General features: G+C 49.3%; 1 protein-coding gene across 1 annotated transcript in view; it reads left to right on the plus strand.

Annotated features, from left to right (window-relative positions):
• Window positions 1-22,333, plus strand: part of Csmd2 (CUB and Sushi multiple domains 2) — a 553,852-nt gene that overhangs the window by 92,198 nt on the left and 439,321 nt on the right. The window contains 1 exon segment of the mRNA XM_047516471.1: window positions 10,813-10,925. Coding sequence (XP_047372427.1) covers window positions 10,813-10,925 — 113 coding nt within the window.

Raw genomic sequence — 22,333 nt, forward strand, 5'->3', positions numbered from 1 at the left:
CTTCTTTATGACTGAATAGTATTCCATTGTGTATATATACCAGAGTTTCTTTATCCATTCATTTGTTGAAGGGCATCTAGGTTGGTTATGGTATTGGCACCAAAATAGACAGGCAGACCAATAGTCTCTTTTTTGAACCTGTTAGATCATAGAGCAAATCATGGATAACATCGACTAAGACTTCCCATGCCGGTAGAGACGACTGGTCACACTGAAGCTGCCGTCAATGTCCCGTTACCTTAGTGTTCAAAGGTTAAAAAAAAAAAAAAAAGTCAGCACCGTTTATTAAATAATTAGGTCCAAATAACTAAATAATCATGGATACCCTAACAGCTTCACAGCTGGTGGAAAAATAACAAATATAAATTGAAAGAAAAAAATATTACTAGTTCATCCTTAGCTGCCATCACTTACTCATGACGTAGGAATACTTGCGGGATTCTGACAGCCTCCAACCTGGGGGTCAGATTGAACGGGCCACCCTCCTACCCTCTTCCACCCTGATTTCTGTAGAACGCCTACTTCCCATCACACTGACCATCAAATCTCCAGCCTTGCAAAGAGAGGATATTATCTGATGGTCTGCAGCTTGACATTGAAATTGAACTCCCTTGAGCCAATAGTTTTAAATTTCCAAGAGAAACGTGATAGGCAGGGTCGGTGTGGACACACAGCTATCTCGGAGCATCCTCGTGGTCTCCGGCGTGGGGCCTGTAGCTATTTACAGGTGGCATTTCCCAGAATCACCTGTCCATTTTCCCAGGCGAGTCTCCTCATGTCACCCTGGGTGGTGGTCTGTGAATCACAGCCTGGGACTTGCAGGGTAGAGCACACGGAGAAGATGCCCAGGAAGGACCTTCTCTGCTGCAGAGTGGGAAGCGGCCCTTCTATGGGAAAGTCCCCTGGGTCCTGACAGGGCGTGTGCTTAAAGGATTTCCTTCTCCACCTGCACTGCTGCTGCCCTGTTTTGAGACCTCATCAGGGGTTCTGCTCTGACTCCAGATCTGGCTTCTGAAGCTGCTGCACATCCTTCGAGTGCATGGAGATCGGGAAGCTAGCATTGCTCGCAGCCAACCATGCAAGATTGGTATCCTGGCCTCTAAAGAGCAGTGAACCTGTGCAACTAAAAGCAGAGGTTTGCAGAGCCAGTGGCTCTGGACAGGCCGAGGAGGGTTAGAGAAGAACCTAGAGAAGAACAGAAGTTGGTTTTCTAGCAGGTATCTGGTTAATGACGGATCACCCTGGGAAATACAGTGTGTTTCAAGGATCTTCAGATCCTAGGGCAGTACAAGAACCATCTCTTCTGGGATTCCAAGATCAAGAGTGTCAGCCCATGCAACAACAGCCTGACCTCTGTGACGTGCCTTTTCTGGACAGATCGTTTCCCCGAGAGGGTTCCCTAGAATCCCCAGCCCACAGGATGATCTAAGAATAAAAGGGTCTAGGAGAGACGTACGGAAAGGCACTGAAAGCCAATTTTTTTCAAGTTTCCCAGTTTTAGAAGCTCTTGATGAAATGCAAATGGGAATTGCCAGAGAGAATATGTGTCTCTAGGGGTGTGTGTGTATGTCTGTGCATTGTGTGTGATTATGACTAATGTCCATCAATTACCTGCAAATTACTAGATGATGCCCGTAATGATAGTTCTGTTTTTAGCTTAATGGTTTATGTATCTAACTAGTGGCTTCTGTCTGGAGTAGGGCTGCTGGCAAATCAAAACACTATTTGCCAAGCCTGTCAGTGTGACAAATGTTGCTTACATTTGCTCTTTTATTCCCAAGGTCAATTGATGCGTCTTTTTTTTTTTAATATCACTGTTTGATGTGCTTAGAGCCTTAAATAAGAACCTTCGATAAAGACCCAATTTACTATATTACTGTTTATTCCTGGATAATTTTATATTAGCCGGGCTCTTTAAGATTCAAAGTAGCGACAAGAGTAGATCACCCGCAGACATGGGTTGTATTGCAAAGACCTCCAGATCTCCAGACAGCACAAGAACTGTCTGCCTTGGGGACTTCTGAGATCTGGATCTTCAGCAGTCTCAGGGCCAATGTAGCAACAGCCTGGGCTCCGTGACCTGCCTTGTCTGGGCATATGGATTCCCAGAGAGGGTTCCATGGAACCCTAGTGCACCCCGTGTGCTAAGAATAAAAGAGTCTGTGATCAAATGGGTTTAGGAGCAGATATATATATAATCTGTTCTTGCTGTGGAGATTTACATTGACTTGGTGTAATACACACACTTTCGAGTTTGTTCATTTACTTAAGTCCAGGCTCAACTGTGTTTAACCCAGCATTTTCCAGTTTTCTGTCTGATCAATGGACACCCTGAGACATGTTGGAGACTGAGCTGCTGAGATTCTCCACCTTTCCAGCCTCTGACCTGGAGCAGGCCCCCTGCTGCAATGGTCCCTTGGGCTGTCCCCGGCATCGGGCAGTCTCACCCTCCCGCCAGGGCTTTCTGCTCCTTCCTACCTTCCAAGGGCTTCCCGCTGACATCACCCCAACCTTGAGGCTGGGGATTGAACCCAGAGGTGCCCTGCCACCGAGCTACACATCAGCCCTTTTGATTTTATTTTGAGATAGGGCCTTGCTCAGTGGTCGGGTTGGACTTAACTTGGGATCCTCCTGCCTCAGCCACCTGAATCACTGGAGTAGGTGTGCACCCCCGCACACAGCTGTCATCGCCTTTCAAGGGCCTCTTTGTCCTGGGGTGGTCTGGAGAAGGCGGTGACCCAGACGGCCTGCTTCTTGCATGCCCGCCTCACTCCACACATGCAGTGGAGTTGCTGATAAGGCGCTCAGCCCACGTCTGACGTCTCTTCCTCTTGTCATCCAGTGTCAGGATCACCGAGCACTGTGGCTGACCCGGACCAGACAGCTAGTTTGCCAATCCTTCCTCATTTGAAAATACTCATGTAGATGAGCAGCAGCGACACAACCATTGCCTCGTGGAGCTTTGGGTCTGGTCAGGGAAAGCTCAATGAAATAATCACCCAGATCATAATGCTGTTTACCCCAGTAAGCATCTAAGTTGTGATCAATACTAGGAAAGAAAAAAGGGGGATATTAGTTAGTAGATTAACATAGGCGAGGTTATGCAATGTTTACTCATTTTTTTTTTTATTTTCTGCCTCTTGGTGTGTGTGTGTCACTGAGGATTGAACTCAGAGCCTCAAGCATGCTAGGCAGGTGCTGTCCCTCTGAACTGTATCCCCTACTCTTTTTCTGATGCCTTGAGGTCTTGGGGTTTTGCAGGCTGGGCTGGCTCAGGAGTGTGTCTTCTGCCTACAAAGCAACCCATTCAGAGATCAACTCCCTCCTTTATTGAGCCCTGTGACCTGGTCCATTAATCAGCCCCGGACCAGGTACTTAACAGTGGAAGCCCCTCTCCATCTGGACTCCCACCCAAGCTCTGCTCATCTGCTGACTCTGCCCACCTGGTTCTTTAGCGCCACAGTAAAGGTTCCTGCCCACATTTCCCCTGTTCCTCACTCCTCCAGACAGACCCTGGTGCTTCCTCATGTGGCCCTGCATGGCACAGGCTGCCCTCTCCTCTTGGAAACTGTGAGTAACAAACTCTGTCAACATGTCCCAGTCTGTGGGTCTCACCATGCCTGCGCACTTGTAAAACACATTGGAAAACACTGTGGTAGCAAACGACCCTCAACTCCCAGCGGCTTAATCACCAAGGTTTATTTCTTATTTATTCTGCAGGCGCAGAAAGAGTTTGCAGGGGCTTTGCTCAATGGACTCACTTGGGGACTCTGGCTCGCAGTGGCCCCAATCTCTGTGGCAGGGAACAGAGTGGAATTTAGTAAAGTGTGCATAGGGAGCTCAAGGGTCCCTCCCGGAAAGAGCACGCTTCCCGGCCACTCGAGTCCCCTTGGCCAAAGCCTTGTCATGGCCAGCCTGACTCAGCAGGGATGGGGCGGTGCCCTTCCACCCTGCGCTCAGAGGAGAGCTTGGAATGCCTGAATGCCTGGGGAAGAACACCAGTGACTTCCACAGGGACCGCTGGGGCAGAGTAGACCAGTCTGGGAAGTTAAGAGACAGTGAGGAGACATTTATAATAAGATCGGAATGATGAGAAGCAGTTAACTGGACAATTCCTAAGAGTCATGGAGGGGAAGCACTGCAAACAGAAGGAGCGCGTGCAAGGACCCCAAGGCTGAGGCGAGGAGGGTTCAAGGAACCGAAGTCAGTAGGGCAAGGAGGGGGCGGGAGGGAGGGAGGCAAGGAAGGTTGTTCTCCCCTGGGCGTCATGTGGAGTGTGGACGCACAGGGGTAAGTGCGCTCTCAAAGTCAGTTTTATTCTATTTTTCAAATTCTGAACAGAAAATGTGCCCCCTAATTGCCCGCATTCTAGGCTGGCCACTCCCCCCAACCTTGAGCGGCTCCTGACCCAAGAAGACTGGAGGGGCCGGAGCCGGGTGGGAGCTGGAGCAGGGGATCCATCCCGCTGGCAGCGCTGACGCATGCGGGCTTTGCAGACCATGTTGGGTGTCCCTCCCTTGACCCTAAGAGCAGCCAGGAGCTGCCCCAGGATTCTCAGCTGAGAGGCCTGGACATCCGTGGTTCCTAAGACTCTGGACAGGAGGGTAAAAGCAAAGAAAGGTGCTCAAGGAAGTGGGAAGGACAAGGAGCCCTGGTTAACTGGAAGGCGAGTGTCATTTCACCCATATGGCCATGCCACCTGTTTGGGAAAGGCTGCTCTGCTGTCCATGGACTCCCCAGGGAGGATCACCGTCAGCATCGGGGGGCCTAGTGCTTTCCTCCGCTCTTCCCCCGAGTCTGGCTTCCTCTACTGGGGATGCTCTGCTCCTTTCAATTGGCAGGTGGACTTGTCCGATGAACAGCTGGAAGATCTGAAAGTGTCCTTGCTCCTTCCCCAGGCCACATGAGAGCTCCTCCCAAACACATGGTGGGGTGGCGGGGTGGGGGGTCGGCTGTCCCAAAATCAACCTCAGAGATGAGGAGTGGGGTGCGGGCGGGGAATGCCGCTTCACCATCCAGATGGGGAGGCCGAGCTTCCACATCCCTCCCCCCGCCTTAGACGCCTCCTTGCCAGAATCATCTACCAGCCCTGGGAAACAGAGCAGTGGTAAATGCCTGATTAAAGAAAATGCCTAGCAAGCTGCAATTCCATATATTGCAAGTGATAAAACTGTAATTGTTTGTTGACAGTGTACATTAGCTATTCACAGCTTGTGTCAATATAGTACCAAGAAACTAGGGTCTCGGAATCTTTAACGGCAGTGCGAAAATACCGTGGAACTAACTGGGGAATAAAACTAACCGTTTTCAGTCAGTGGGAGATTTGCCATTTCCAGAGACGGCTTCGCGGCAGAAGCCCTGATGAAGTTCGAGAGTCCTCCATGATGCTGGGCCGCTGGAAGAGAAGGCTGTCCCCAGGCTGTGCCGGGGAAGGACTCCCAGGGGCCGCAATCTGGGGGGTGAGGTGAGCGCCGCGTTGTAGCTGCTGTGAAGTGGGCCCGTTGCAATGCGGAGGCACCCAGGGCCTCTCCCCCAGGATCTGTCCCAGATCAAGGTCTGGTCCCACTGGGGACAATTCGGTATTTTAATGGTGAGGGTGCAGTGGGGTGCAGTCATCTGTCACCGGCAGACACGAACATTTAGGTCTGAGGAAGAGTATCTGGTACGTGGCTACATTAACAGGAAACCAGGGGGGAGGCGAATGGCGGCCTGGGACTTGGGTTGTCATTCTGGTGGACCGTATATTTCCAGATGGTGCAGGTGACGGGGGAGGGAGAGATGTGGGGGTTCGAATGGACAGGAGGCAGCTGAAGTGAGGGTGTGGCAAGGACCAGGTGGGAGCTGAAGCTGCGGTCCAGGGAGACACTGATCTGAGGCCAGATCTGCTGGAGGGCTGGCCCACTGTCCAGGAGAAGGATATAGTGCAATTGTATGATTTTGATTTTGAAATGATCATAGATTTGCAGGAAGTTGTAAAGATAGGGTGGGAAGGTCCTGTGTACCCTTCCCCCAGGCTGCTCCTACATAACCCTAGCCCGGTAGGAAGACCAGCCAACACCATTGGTGCTGCTTGTGTGGATAGACTTCCGCGTCATTTTATCATGGAAGCTTCTCGTGACCCCCACTGCAGTCAAGATGCAGAGCAATGCCATCCCTGTGACCAGCCCCCTCCTGCCGCCCCTTCAGTGGGCACTCCTGCCTCCCTTCCTCTTACCACCCCTAACTTCTACCAGCTGCTAATCTGTTTTCCACCTCATTGATTCTGTCATTTCAAGAATGCTATATAGATGGAATTCACAGCATGTGGCCTCTTGAGATTCGCTTTCTTTTCACTCAGCATGATGCCCCTGAGGGACACCGAGCAGTTACCTGTACCCATCATTCATTCCCATTTATTGCTGCGTAGTATTCCACGTCATGGCACTGGGGTTTATTTTAATCTTCACCTATTATAGGACTGTTTGGTTGTTTGCAGATTTTGGCTGTTGTGAGTGAAGTTGCTTTGAATAATCAGGCATAGGTTTCTGTGTGGATTTCTGTTTTCATTTCTCTGGGATAATGTACAGAAGTGCAGTTGTTATAAAATTAGTGATTTTTTTTTTTTTTTTTAAAGTTGCCAGAGTATCCAGAGTGACTGTGGGTTCTTTCATTCCTGTGGGCAATTTGTGAGAGATCCAGGTGTTTCATATCATCACTGGCATTTGATATTATCAAAGTTTTATTTTAGCTGGTCAAATGGCTAACTGCTGATAATTCATTGGGCTCCTAAAAATCACATTTCCTTAATGCTAATGATGTAACTGTTTGTCATCTGTATATCCTCTTTGGTAAAATTCTTTTCATGTTTGTTGCTGATTTTCTAATTAGATAGTTATATTTTCACCTTGTTTTTAATCTTAGGGAAAAACATTCAGTTTTTTATCATTAACTGTGATGCTAACTATAGGTTTCTTACAGATTTTTTTTTTTAATTACCAAGTTAAGAAAAGTTTCCCTCCATTCTTAGTTTCCCAAAAGTTTGTTTTTTGGTCTTGAATTGGTCTTGAATTTCGTTAGATGCTTTTTCTGTATCCATTGAACTAGCATGTGATTTCTCTTCTTTTGGCTTGTTAATATGGTGGATTATATTGATTGATTTCCAAATATTGAGCCAGGCTTGCATCTTTAGAATAAACCACACTTGGTCATAGTGTGTAAGTTATTATTATATATCACTAAATATTCTTTGCCGCTATCTGAAGATTTTCATGTTTGTGTTCACATGGGACATTGATAGTCAGTTTTCTTTATTTGTCCTGTCTTTGGCTTTGGTTATCAGGGTAATATTGACCTCATAATATGAGTTTGGAAGGGTTTCTCCCTCTGTCTCCTGGAAGGCTTTGTGTTGAGTAGAATTGCTGTTCATGCTTTTTATGTTTGGTAGAATTCTCTGGTGAAGGAAACTATCTGGCCCTGAGGATTTCTTTTTAAAGTCACTGATTCAATTTCCTTAACAGTTATAAAGCTACTCAAATTATCTGTTTCATTGGTTAAGTTAAGGACGAATGTGATTTTCCAGGAATGGGTCATTTTCATTTAATTTGCCAACTATATTTGGGTAACCTGTAGTATCTCCTTATATCCCTTTGATAACTGCAGGATCTGTTTTCTTTAACCCTGCTGCCTGGCTCTTTGCCAGTCTGATAGGTAAAGAAGGAGATTTGGTTTTCATATTTTAGCCTTAATCAAATGGATCATGTTCTGGTTTTGGGTGTCCATACCCTTTGCCCTTCTCCTCTGTAGTCTTTTTCTTCTTGATTTGTACATTCTTTTCTGGGTTATGAAGAGTAATCTTCTTCCTAGTCTATAGATTATATATAATCTTCCAGTTTGCAGTTTATCTTTTTACAGTGTCTTTGCCACACATCCATGTTTTTAATTTTCACATAGTTAAATCGATCAATATTTAAGGCCTCCGGAGTTTGCATGTTGTATCCATCAGTAGTTAATCAACTTTAAGAGAAGGAACACAAAGCAAACTAGTTTGAGAACAATCATAAAGAAAAGTAAGGAAAATGAAAAGAAATAATGTTGGCTTATAGCACTGGGCATGAAAGACATTGAAGAGATAGATCTCCGCATGTCTAGATCAAAGATCTCAAGAATTCATCCTCAGGCCTGTCTCCTGTCCATGGCTCAGCGTCTGTTTATATTTATGTGGTGATATCATTTTTCCCAAAGCAGATAGACTCCAGGTGATGATAAAAGAGACTGCTGGCAGTCCCAGGCTTATATTTTAATGATTTAAGATCCAAAAATAAAAGTGTTTCAGGATCTGTATATCACGTTCCATGGGATGCCTCGGAATGACCCTGCCTGGGCTGTAGCCCTCTTCTCTGTCATCCGTACCTTGGACCAGTCCATCAAAATGAGGGATGTCTGGCTATGATGGATCCTTTGCCCTGCTCTGTGGCTGCTGGGCAGGTAGGATCCTGATCAGAATCCCAAACTCTGGACAGCTCCCTAGAAAAATGATGGACAGGTGGAAATAAAAGAAATCCCTGAACATGTCAGGCTTAGAAAAGCCACCATTGGCGTCTCTATAGCCATGTGCCTTGGTTTCAGAGGTTCAGTCTGTGGTCAGCTGACTCCATTGCTCTGGGCCCAGGGGTGAGGCAGAACATTACGGTGGACAGAGAGCTGCTCAGCTCATGATAATCGGGAAGCAAAACCCAGTGGGTTCTTCTTCTTTTTTTCTGCCTTCACAGTGCTGGCACTTGAACCCAGCTTCGTATATGCTAGGCAAGTGCTTGGTGACTGAGCTAGACCCTCAACCCTCCAGGCAGGTTCTTGACTTACTCTGCTGAAAAGAACTTCAAAACACATTGAAAGCAACACACAAGCAAAGATTTGTTAAAAGAACAGCAAACAAGAGCATATACACCTCAAAGGCAGGGTGCAAACACCCCTTTCGTCTCAAAGAAGAGGAGATGAGTGCTGCCTTTGGGGTTGACCTTCCTGGGAAGAGAAGTACAGGTAGCCCAGGCAGGCTTTTGCGAAAGTCAAATCCCACGTCAACCATTTAATGTTCAGGGTTCAGAATGCTTCTTCTTGGTTAAGTGGTCTAGCCATCAATCAGTTGTGGGCATGTTGTGTAGGTCTTGGAATCTGGCGACATTGAAATCGATCGTGTTTTTGTTCCCATTGAGCTGGTGCAAGAATCTGCTGGAGATTTTGTTCATCTAACTAAAAAGACAAGCATGACTGGTCCTGCCCACTGATCAGGGTCTCCATCTAGTAAGGGTCTCTTTTTCCCTCCCCACCAGAGCCTGTCTGTCTCACAGAAATGGTGTAGCTCTCCCAAGATGATAAAAATAGGGGACAAGGCTGACCTTAAGTTCCCTCCCAGTGCCCTGATGAGGATGGGAGGAGGCAGGGTGATCCTCAGAGGGTGGATAAAGGACAGAGGTGCTCAGGAGACTGGCCATTACCCCACCACCTGAGTGTGCACTGTCAGGTGGGGGCCCTCAGTCATAGACACCCAGTGGTGGACATTCTTTCCTAAATGTGTCCCCAAGTGTCTAGTGGTATACTTTTAACCTTAGAGAAATCTTTAAAAATGACTGCCTTCTGCTAAAAGCATAACATCTTCGGCTCAACAATTCCTTTATTTTTATCTGTTTCTTTTTTTCTCCATGTTAATTCCAGAAAGAAAATGTAAACATTTTGATTTTAAAAGCATACACAGTAAGATCCCATTTGAATGGAATTATTTGGTTGAATATACTCTCATTATTGATCCTGCTGTCTCTTTGCATGTCAACTGTCAAGAATGATTATTCCTAGGTTGTGTTGGGTTTCTTATGGTTTGCTTTCTTCCTTTTAACCTAATAAGCACTTATTTCTGTAAAAACCGGAGATGTTACTTTTAAGGAATAAACTTTATGAAGTAGCATCCACATTCTGCTACTTAGAGTTGGATGTATTTTCCTAAATATGTGAACAAGTATTATCTACTGGCAGTTATCAATTATGAATTCATGGTGCATTCTAGCCAGAGCCTCAAAGGACCTCAACCAGAAAGAAAGGGGACAGGAAAAGGAACGAGAGAAGGAGAAAAAAGAAGAGATACAAACCTGGCAGGCAGACCTTGGGCTTGGGGATTATTAGGCCATGACTTCAGGGGAGTCACCTCTTCACATTTCTCCACTGGACGACTGCTGATTTTCATCACCTCTGCTGAGAATCACTGTGCCTTTGGACATCCTCTATGTGCCTTGAGTTAGGCTTCTTTCATATCTCTGCCTGTTTTAGTCAGCATTCCGTTGCTATGATGAAATACCCAAGATTATCAACTTAAAAAGTAGAAAGGTTTACTTTGGCTCACAGGTTTCAGTCCAGGGTCAGTTGTTCCCATTGCTTTTGGGACTGCAGCGAGGTGGCACCCCATAGCAGGGAGCGTGTGGTGGAACAAACTGCTTACCTTGTGGCACCTGGGAAGCAAAACACAGAGGAGCCAGAGGTATAGCTCAGTGCCAGAGCCCTTGCCTAGCCTGTGTGAGGGCTTGGGCAAAACTAAATAAAAACCCACCCCCCACTGAGCTAACTTCCTTCCATTAAGCCCCACCTTCTAAGGTTCCACCACTCCCAGTAACATCACAGGTTGGCCACCAAGCCCTCACACATGGGCCTTCGGGGAACATTCTGGATCCAGACTACAATTCTCATCCCTAGATCAGCACTGCACATCCAGCAGGTGCTGAATAAGAACGTCATGGATGTGCACTTTCTCAAGGTGGCCCTTGTCCCTAATTGCACCTCTTTGTCTTTCAGACTCACTGGCTTTCAGCTGCCAGCCACCATCGTCAGTGCGGCCACCACCCTGTCCCTGCGTCTCATCAGCGACTATGCAGTCAGTGCCCAGGGCTTTCACGCCACCTATGAAGGTAGGTGCCCGCTGCCTGGTCACGGGAGCCAGAGAGGCACGGTCCTAGCCCCAGGCAGGGCCGTGGTGCTCTCTGCAGGACAGGCTTCTCCAGACCCAGAGCGGGGGCCTGTTCTAATGAGGCTGCTTCTCCATCAGGAACTGAGTTACTGCAAAGGCCAGAAACGGAGACCGGAAGTCAGAGCTTGCCTGCAGTCATCTATCCTGAGGGCCTGGGGATGCCCACTTTGTCCCCTTTAACTGGATTTTGTTGGGTTTTTATTTCTTAAATTCTGTTTTCTCTTGGGATCAGTCATATATGGTATCTCAGGTTGTTTTTGAAAATAAGAGGGAGAGATGCCCCAAGGTGGGACCTAATGGAAGGAAGTTAAGTCACTGGGTCTGTGTCCTTCCCAAGGGACAGGAAGAAAATAAGCAGGTGACAACTGAATACAGTAACAGCAAGAGTCAGTTTTACATCATTCTGAGAAAGAACAATCCATTTTTCCTTAATAGCATGGATTAGGGTTTTTGGGTCTGAGCTGTGCAGATAATTTCCCCCTCTCTCAGTCTGTTTAAATATGGTGTTAGAATTCAAATTAACACTAATATCTTCAGATTATGCTCTATTATTATTATTAACTTTATTATGTTAGTTCAGAGGGTGGTTCCTCTAGATCTCTGTCATTTCCCTGGGAAATTTACATCTCATTAATAGGTAATTATGCTGCTCTTCGCTAAGACCTGCACTGCTGTTTTGTGTTGAGATCTTTAATAGGCATATTTTAAGACCGTTAATGATAATTAATAACAGTAATGACATAACACCCTAGTAAAGCATGCCAATTATCCTTTCCCTTGCCTTTGTTTAAAAACTTAAAAGAATAAGTGATGCTTTCTTGAATGAAGCTATAGCAATAAGGAAATAGACACGCCTTTGTCTTGGCCAGGAGTACTGCACACAAAGAAAAACAAGCCCTGTCTCCTTGGCAAAAACCTCCCCTGGGGTTATGGGTATGGGTGAGGCAGTTTGATGCTTTAGCCTGAGCAATTAAGGGTTTCTGAAAGATCTCAGTTATTTTAAACCAAAGATTCCTGAGAGGTCTCCTAAGAAAGTTACACATGTCTTTTACTGAGGGCTTCTGATATAACTCCACTTCACTTTAACTGATGGCTCCTGACAAAGACCTACCTGATTTTAAAGTAAGTACATCCAAGAATGTCTGACCTCATTTTCAAAAATGACCATTTTCTCTCCAAATCAACTCTGGGATCTTGGTTATCCTGGTTTTATAGCATTACTCTGGATTTAAACTAATTCTTGGCAAGTTTGAGCTACAAGTTTCTTAGTGAGGTCTTTTCAGGAGCTACTTAAGTCTCTGGCTACAGCTCCTGCGGAGGCTCTGGGAGTGACAGATCCAGGGGTCCCAGTTGGGCCCTGGCTCCTCTTGGTGCCCTCATTTAGCATCCTTGGGGCCTTAGGAATCAGTAAAATTAAATAAAGTTTGAAATCTGGTGTCTTGCCTTGCTAGCCTTGAGGCTACCATATTGGCAGTATAGACACTTTTCCATCTGCAGAAAATTCTATGGGATAAAGCTGAGCTCTAGCCACCATGAGATTCACAAGAAGGCCTGACATGCAAAAGAGGTTCCAGAGTGTCAGGGAGAGGTTAGAGGCCAGTGGGTCCCTCCTCTCTCCTGCCCGGCACAGGTCAGGCAGCCCAGACCTGAGAGTGCTCAGCATTGCACAGGGTCCACCCGGGCATTAGGGCAGGCCTGTCCTCCTCGGCCACACGATGGTGTCAGATCTCCAAGCCACTGGCACTGAGAAAACACCATGAGACTTAGGGAACCCTGGCCAGTATAGACGGTTGCTGTCACTGGGAGTCTCTGTGTGGTCACCGAGGCAGGGTTTCTGCACCATTGGCAGGGTGCCTGGCTATCCTTGTTCCACACGGTCTGGTGGGTCCCCCATAAGCCAACACTGAGGCTGTCCCCAAATCCTGCAGGTTCTGATCAGGGCTGAATCATGACGCAACTTATACATCCAGAGAAAAATGATTCGCACCCACTTTGGGGACACCCGGGGTAGAGAAGCAAGGAGGAGGGAGGAGCAGGGGTAGCACCCACGTGACCTGTACCCTGGGCTGGCTCGCTCTCTGGCCTTGCCACAGAACCTTCCTTGGGTGTGGACCTGTGCACACTAGCTTCTCAGCCCTGTAACTGATTAATGAAGTGACTGTGGGTGGGTGTCAACCTGTCTGGGCTTCCTGGGGTTGGAGGCGGGAGGAAACCCCAAAGGCAGAAGGAACTGGTGATTTCGCTGTCAGAGAAGGAGGCCGCCTCTCCCTCCCTCTAGGAGCCGACCCTCGACCTCGTGCTGGGTGGCGGATGGGCAGGTGCCAGAGGCAGCTCCCCTGCCCGCCGTAGCTGCCCCCCACGGACAGCTCCCCGCGTTCCCTATTCACCGTGTCGCCTCCTCCATTTCAAAATGGCATCAGGGCGCACCCCTCGGTCACTGCCCTTGGCTGGCAGCCCTGAATGTGCTGCTATCAAAGCGAGTTTGATCCTCCTCCGCCTCACCCGGGCTGTGAGACAGCAGATAAGGGACTGAGCCGCCGCCGGGATTTGGGGAAAGGTGAACTCAGGTGAAGGGTGTCAGCTCCTGGCTGCCACCGCTTCAAGGGAGAGATCAAAAGGCCAATAGTCAAACCCTGAGATGACAGGGGATGCTCGATTTGTAATCCCTGGGGGCAGGAGCGTGGGCGCCTCGAGGGAAGGGGCTGGGCGGGTGGAGCGCAGAAGGCACGCCAGGCACTTTACATACATTATCTCATCTAATCCCCCGGCAGCGCCTGGACGGAGCTGCTATCTCCATCTTACAGATGTACCACTCGGCTTCAGGAGTTGTGTGTGCCGCTCAAGGCGACTCGATGACCAGGGATTTTAAATGTGGCTTTTCCGACACAAAAGACTCTACTCTTGTCCTGCTCTTTGATCCCTGCATAAAACTCCCTGAGTAAGGCAGAGGCCAGGGACTCCATTTCACAGGCGGGTAGACTGGAGCTAAGCCAGAGACAGGAAGGACACGGAAAGCTTGTGGTGGACACAGAAACCCTACAGTGTCCCTAGTTACCCTCTAGGGTTAGTAGACAAAGAGAAAGACACTTTATTTGAATTTGAAAATGAGAGATTGGAATGATTTTTGGTATAAGTATGTCCCAAACATTTTGTGGGATATACTTACACTAAAATTTTTTGAGATTCAAATTGAACTGAGCATCTGCATTTTTAATTTGTTCGACCTAGCAACCTCATTTTTAGCACTGAGTCTGAAAATAGGTCCCAGGAATCCTCACACCCTCACTTCCTTTTCCCCCTCCTGACTCCCAGGACTACAATCAGGGCTGCCTGTCCAGGTCCAACCTCACCTCCACCCCTGCAGGTGGTGTGCATGGAGACGTCTCTCTGTGCACCCACACATGCACACAGACAGGTCCACAAGCATGCAGGATCATGCTATATGTGCAGTTGTGCAATCTGGTTAACGAGACCCATGTTAACAACACTGGCCCTGGCTTGTCCTTTCTAATGACTCTCAGTGAGGGAACCGTTGTGGTTTGAACATACCACAGTTATTTAGCCAGTCCTCCTCTGCAGACATTTAGATGAAGAACAGCCTTATAAGTACAACTTAAGCCCTCGTCTAATTATCTTCTTAAAATAAATTCTTGGAAGTGCAATTGCTGGGTCAAAGAGTGTGCAGATTTCACATTCTGATATGTAATCCCAGAGCGTCTTTAGAAACGTTAGGCTAATGCATGCTTCCAGTAACCGTGCGTGAGCGGCCCGGGCTGGTTCCCTGACCTTGCCTGTGTTGTTTGTTGGGGAGTTTTAAATCAGTGTCATTGATTAAAATGGGTGAAAGATGAAATCTCCTGTGTGGTTATCATTTGCATTTCTTTGATTATAGGTAAGGTGGAGTACCTGTCACCACTTACAGGCCATTTGTAGATCATTTTGTAAATTGCCTGTCCCAGTTTTTGCTCAAATTTCCATTGGGTGTTAGTATTTTTCTTATCTTTCTTCATAAGTAGTTTTTGTACATTAAGGATATTAATGTGATGGTTTTCCTTTTGATGTGCAGCAGTTTTAATTTTTATGCCACTAATTTTAAATTCTGATTTAAAAAAAATTTTTCTTTTATGACATTTACTTCTGGCGCCATGCTTAGAAAGGTCTTTTTCTACGCCAAGATCAGATAAATATTCATTTAAATGCTCTTCTTATTCCCTTCATTTTATTTTATTTTTTCCCTTTGAAGTCCTTCTGGGGTTCAGTTGCGTCTGTCTTGCTCCCTGTGACTCCCCTTTTCTGTGTGTACCATTCTGCCTGAGTGTGGTGAAGCCTGTGTCTTCCCTAATGGGACCCTGGCATCTGTCGCTGCTGCTGCTAGTCTAGCTGCTATCTAGGCATTGTTGCTCTCATCCCAACCCCCAGACTTCCCACCTGCCCCTCCCTCGGTTCTCACAGGTGACATGGGATTGTTGATGTCTGTTTCAGGCTGATCACCATGTAAACAAGAGTTATGAGCACCCAGGAGTGTCAATCAGGCAAGGGTCCCGACAAGTGTTCAATGCCTGATCCTGGTTACACCTTTGCACTTGAACATCGTAAATCCCATGCAGTAGCTCTGAACTTGTGTGAAGGAGGGCCCATCTCTGACTGCTGGGTCTTAGTCTGTTAGATCTGTTTAATAGTCTAGACCTCTAAATGGGCGTTTCTTTGTTTAGCAAAGTCTAACTGTGATCTTGGTAACTCGCCATCAAAATGCAGGAAGCTTCCTTAAAATTCCAACCTATTCTTTTATTAGCTTCGTCTAGAACCTGGAAGAACAAGAGATCCTCATTTTTGCAAACTGCTGGGTAACCATAAGGGGAGAGGTGGCCCAGTTCAAGGATTAAGATCTTGGCTCTGGGTTGAGATGCCTGGAATCAGCCCTCCCTTGTCACTCACTTGCTGTGTGATGCTGGGCAAGCATTTAATTTCTCTGAGCTTCTTCACGGGCCACTGTGCCTTTAAAATCAGGATATGAATAATATAGGTGGAACATCCCTAATCTGAAATCTGAAATGCTCCAAAATTCAAAACTCTTCCAATACCAACTGGATAGCACACGTGGAAAACTCTATACCTGACTTCATGGGGCAGGGGGGACACTGTAAAACTCGGATGCACTTAATGTATTGTATACAATCACCTCCAGCTCATGTGTAAAAGGTGCATAAACTTGAGTGAATTTTGTGTTTAGACTTGGGTCCCATCCCCACGATATCTCATCATGTATATGCAGATATCGCAAAATCTGAAAAGGTCCCAAATCCAGAACACCTCTGGTGCCAAGCCTTTCCCACAAAGGACGCTCGACCTGCGGGGTTACTTCACTGAGCTGTCATGAGGACTGAGGACGAGAAGGTACAGCTCACAGGACGTGCTCAGCACAGGACCTGGCGAATTGTCAGCGCTTGATAAATGTCAGCTAAATTAATGAAGTCACTCTAATCCTAACCTGACTTGACTGGGATTCTTACAGGAGATGGAAGAAATATGTCAACTCGACAGGTCACCATTGCAACTCCACCCCAGTTCCCAGCCCCTGAGTTTGCATAAATGCTCCTCCGTCCCGCTGCTCGCTGTTCCTAGTGTGTCTATCTTGCAGCAGGACTGTGGCTTCTCTGGGGGAAGGAGCAGTATGGTCATATACCAGAGCCTCCAGCCCTACCTGGGCCTGTGGCCATGGGTAGGGATGCAGCGTCAGGCTCTGTCACCTGGCTCACAGTAGCTGAGGAGGCAAAGGCCAGGAACTTGGTGCTACCATGGCCTTGCTTTGTATCAGAGATGTTGGCCTTAGAGTGAAGGGTCTTGTGACAAGTCCCGCAGGCCCTAGATGTTTGGTGTCTTGGGCTTGAAAGCTGTAACCCCCCCAACCACACACACAAACATGCACACACACACTCACACAAATACCACACATTTTCCAATATAATTAACGCGGGGAGTTCACAGATGCCCTGCAGGCCCCCTGTCCCCACAGGAACCCCTGACCCATCCGAAAAACTGAGCCCAGAGAGGCTGCTGTCGCCCACGCGGTGGTGTTGGAGACCCGCCACTCACAGAGCTACTCTTTATTGAGTGCCTACTGTGTGCTGTCCTTGGCTTCCCTCCAGGCTTCATGTTTGCAGTCACAGTGAGTGCCCTCTGTCCTTGTCCATCTCCCCTCCCAGCGGGGAGCAGGCAGGAAGGAGCGGCTCTGGAAAGACGCCTGGCTGGCTCTTCTGCTGCGGGAGGGCGGTGGTACCCTCTGTGTGGGACGCCGCGTGTCCTCTGGGGTCCTCAGGTGCCTCTGTGGGGGACGGGCAGTACCAGGAGAGGCAGGGGAGGAGGAGCCAGCGTGGGATCCGAGTGTGCTTCTGTGGCCTTGGGAGGTGGTGGTTGGGTCGGAGTGACCCTCCCTGCACACAGGGGAACCGGGGCCAGAGGTGGAGCCAGGACCCAGCCATTGGAGCCAAGCCTGATGGTCCCGCCCCCCTGCTTTTTTTCAGTTAGACTGGCTGGTTCTCCTCTTCCATCCTCAGCCTCCAAGAAAATTTCCTTATTCTGAAATACTTCCCAATTCTGGGACATTATACAGTCATCTCAAAATTGGACTAATGGAAGCTATTTGATGATATATGAATATCATATATCAGAATATATATCACACATGTGTGCATTCTGAGTGTGCAATTTGCACCATTCAGGCCACATGGGGCCAGAACAGCAGGGCCGCCAGGCCTCCAGGGTGGAGGCGAGGGACGTCCATTTCCTCTGCCCAGGAGGGACGGTGTGTGCTTCTGGACAGAACCTGCTCCATTTCCGATGGCTCTGCCCTGGGAGTTGGAGAACGTTGGTTTTAATCAGCACCGTGGAGTAGGAAATTAATACGCAGAGATGTGACATTTGAGACAAATTGGGCATCACTTCTCAATAAGTGGGGAATCAGGATGATTTTCCTATCACGTCCTCAATAATCCCACAAATAGCTCCTCGTGCACAGAGACGCTCCCCCTTTGGGAAGCGGCGTCAGCACAGCTCGAAGATGCTATCGTGCCGAGAGCTGGTGTCCCGATCCTCCTCATGCCAGGGTGTCAGAGGAACCAGGGACGGGGTGGCGGCACTTTTGGGTGGCTGGCTTCCCTGCAGGGAGGGTGCTCCTCTGAATTACCGCTCTGCCCGGTTCTTTCCTTCATTCAGCAAACGCTGAACATCTGCTGTGGCCCAGAGCCAGGAGGCTTCCAGGGTCCGAGAATGGATAAGCCCTGGACCCAGGCGTGTCTGGAGGGTGAGGACACCGTCACAGGGCTCGGGAAGATGTGGCTTCCAACCCTGGCAGCCTTCACGCTAGCCACGAGGACTCAGGCAAGCCTCCCGACCTCTCTGAACTGATGTTTTGCAGATGAGAACCCCTGGCCCTGTCGGTGCTGGAGGGAGGGTAAGAGGGTAGGAGGATTCCGCACTGACGGCCCCTGGCAGAGTGGCCGTGGAGAAACTGCCTGGTCCGTCTCTGGGGATCAAGTTGGAGCTCTGTGTGACCCTGGGCAAGGCACTGCACCTCGCGGACCTCTCCTATGGGAAGTGGAGAAATATCCTCTTCTTTCAAAGGGGTTGTGAGCATCCTGCATGACATTTGGCACATAGTAGGCACTCAGTAAAAGGAGCTATTAGAATAGGCCATGGTCTGTTTCATGGGAGTGGAAAAAACTCTCTTTCCCTTGTCAAAGGCTTTGGTCAGTCAAGCCTTGTGATTCTCCCAGGGTCACCTCTGACTCTGTCACACCTCAGTCTAGGCTTACCACACAGGAGGGACTCTGCCATGACAGCCAGTGCTTTTCTCTCCTGCTCTGGACCCTTGTGAGTCTATACATATAGGACTCGTGTGCAAATTAGCACAAGAGGCCACAGGAGAGGCCCCATGAGGACATGGCTTAGCAGGGGGAGCACGGGCTGGGTTTTGGTCCTCATCTTCTCTCTGCCTGGGCACACTTTTATCGTACTCAACCTGAACAACTGTACATGGTAACCTTGCTCCAGACCCTTTTCTATAGTTATTCATTGTCCACAAAAGATTCAGAGCATCATTACCTGCCATGGTTTAAGGATCTTAAAGAGCTTCCACTTATAACCTTTAATTGTTTCCCAGATGGAGTCCAGATTCTTTACCTGGCCATCAGAGCCCTATGCATCTGGCCCATGTCCATCCCTTTCTCCTGCAGTCACATGGGACTGTGTCTGGTGCTTGGATACACCACATTCTGTCTCCTCGCTCATCCTTGGAACATGCTGGGTCCCTCTCCTGAACCACCCCCCACTTCTTTTAATCTCTGTTCAAATCCAATGAACCCAGGAGGCCCCGATATACCCTGAGCTCCACAGTGTCCTCTCTCTGCCCCGTGTGACCCTCTCCAACATGTCACCCTGTCCCTTGCTTGTCTTCTGCAGACAGCCAGAGTGCCCCATAGAGCACCAAGGTTAAATGGAGCTCAGGCTCTGGGGGAAGAGCTGACCTGCAACTCAGCCAGCTGGTAGCCAGAGTGTGACTCTGAGCAAGTCACATAACCTCCCCTGACCTCCCTGTCATAGCAGGGCAGTAACAATCATAAACCCTACTGCAGGGGACTGTTGATGGGAAGAGAAGAGGTGTCACGTGTGAGGTGTTGCCAGCAGAGAACAAGCACTCCAGATGCAGGTGTCTGAGCTACTGAGATCACAGTCCACGGTGGTGCCTCGCCCAGGGCCCGGCATATAGTAGATGCTCAGTGAAGACCGATTCAATGAGCAAATGAACACTTGATCATTTCACCCAACATAAAAGACCCAGACAAGAAAAGAGGTTTGCTCAAGGTGTCACGTCCCCTCTTCCATTGACTCTAAGATGCCCTCAGTTATAAGATGCAACTTTATCTGCAGTACTACTAAGAAAGAAAAGACACTGCCAATTAAAGCATGGCATGCCACTGATTATGAGATGCCCCCCAATTTCAGAGGCATTAGGTATATGGAAAAACTTGTGCCCCGGAACCCCTGAGATGCGGCAGCTGTGTGATTGATCTGGCCAGTCCTCAGCCTTGGCCCCGGGTGGGCTCAGCATTCTGACCTCACCGCCACCTCCCGACGCATGGGCTCCCTCCTTCTCAGCATTCAGATGGAAGCTCTGAGCTGTGCGGTCACCTCTTAATTTATTCTCTCAGTTCCAAGTCTCATTACTTCTCAATTTTCTGCGTTGAACTCTATTTAACACCTATTAGTCCAGGTCTTCAGCTGATAAATGTCCTTTCCATGGTGGGCAGCAGGGCACCCAGGCTAGACCCTCCCTCTCATTTCTGTGCCCAAGGCAGAGGACCACAGGACCCTAAATGTGGCTCACTCGGGACGCTGCCAGCCCCTCCCATGATGCTCCTCTCCCCCAGTGGGGGCTTGGATGGCGTCCCTCCCTTTAGACCAGCAGCCTTCAACCACGGCTCCTGCAGGGACCGTAGCTGGACACGTGCACCTGTCTCCCTCCTGTGGACTTGGGTCAGGGGACCTATCAGAGCTTCTTCCACTGACCCCAGCCTTGGAGGTTTAGGGGACACATGCCTTTCCACCACCTCTTCCTTCGGTGACAGCTGCCAGCTCAGGGGCCCCGCATCTTCGGGAAGAGAAGGCTTCCTAGTAGAAGCTCCACAGGGACTGTTTCAGTCCCCCCCCCCATTAATTGATCATTTGGGGGTGTTAGCCACTGTTTGGAGTTATTCTTTCTGGCTCTTCCTTCGTTAGTGTGGAGAACTGAGAGTCGAACCCACTGACATTTCATTTTTAACAGCAGGAGGGAAACGCATTGGCCATGGCGGGCGGAGATCCTATCTGGAGGCTTGGTGGTGGACAATCCATCTCTGTCCTTCCCTCCACCATCCCTGTAGTGATGGCCGTTGGGTGACGGCCGTTGCCTCTCACCCCTGTGCCCTCACCCATGCAGCCTCTGGGAGCCCAGGGCCTCTGAGATGGAGGAAATACAGGAGCCGGGAGCGGTCACCTGCCGAGCACCTGTGACATGCCCTGCAGGCACCCACACGCCAGCTCACAAGCAAGGCTACGGCTCCCATTTACAGGAGGAAGTGGAGGCCCAGAGAGGTTGGCTACCTCGCCTGAGGTTCTCCAGCCCATGCGGTCAGTTCCAAAGCCCCCACCCTTTGCACTGTGCGTAAAGGAAGTCCCGCCTCACAGAGGGCCAGCGGCATGGTGCCAGGGCATCTCCCAGGACCTCAGTTCCCAGTCCTGGCATGATTGCTGGCTGTGAATGACGGCTCTGCTTTCCTGTTCTGCAACCCTTCCTTGCAGCCCTTCACTTCCTGTTTCTCCCTCAAGACCTGTACCAGCCATATTTTGGGAGTGGCACAGACTGGGGAGAGAGGCTTGTGAGGAAGAGGAATGGGTGGCTTAGGCCCTTTCCAGCCTCAGGGCCTCCAAGCATTCTGTGGCTGCTTGGCCTGGTGGCCTCAGAGCTCCCCGCCGCCCCCATACCGTTCCCTGTTGAACATCCCCTTCGCGAGAGGCCTTTCCTGCCACACCCTGCCCCGTGGTTCCCTGTCGCCCCTGGAGGACAGGATGATTTGTCTATGTGCTGACCCCCCTCTCCCCGCCAGGAGGTGAACTTCCTGGACTTTGGCGCCTCATTATTGCTCTCTGCTGCACCCCCACTTCCTAGAAGAGGTCAGGCACGTGAGAAGCTCGGTAAATATTTGTTGAATGAATGAAATCAAAGGCCAGAGAGAAGGAGCCTAAGTATTTGAGTGACTGAGCGAAACCCCGCAGGGCGCAAGTGTGGGGCAGAGAGGGGACAGAGCAGGAGCTGAGCAGGAGGGAGGCCCCCGCCGGAGGTGAACTTTGTTCACAGTGATGAGCTGTGCCCCAAGCTCTTGGTCAGGGAGGTGACACTGAGATTTGAGCTCTGGGGACCTTGCAGAGGGAGAGGCCTGACCGGGCGAGAGGACAGGTCGCAGGGCCATGGAGGACCCGTGTGCAGCGCCGAGCGTGCCTGGGTCCGGCCGGCTCGGGGGACCACGCCTAGCTCCCCGAATGCTGAAGGGACATACAGGACAGAAGGGACGTGCGTGCAGCGAGCTGGCTCTCATGGCTGCTTCAACGAGAATGTTGATGACCTTCTCGCAAGTTCTGCACACACTCTTGATGTGACTGTGACAGAGCCACCAAGCTCACCGTGAGAGTCCCGATGAGTCGGTGCATGTTGGAGGGCCGGGGTCTCTGGTTAGAAGGGACATGGCTGAAGCCCCTGAGCTCCTACTTGGAAACCGTGCAGAGGATGCAGGGCAGGGAGGAATAGCCAACGCCAGG

This window comes from Sciurus carolinensis, chromosome 1 (genome assembly GCF_902686445.1).
Source record: "Sciurus carolinensis chromosome 1, mSciCar1.2, whole genome shotgun sequence".
NCBI lineage: Eukaryota > Metazoa > Chordata > Mammalia > Rodentia > Sciuridae > Sciurus > Sciurus carolinensis.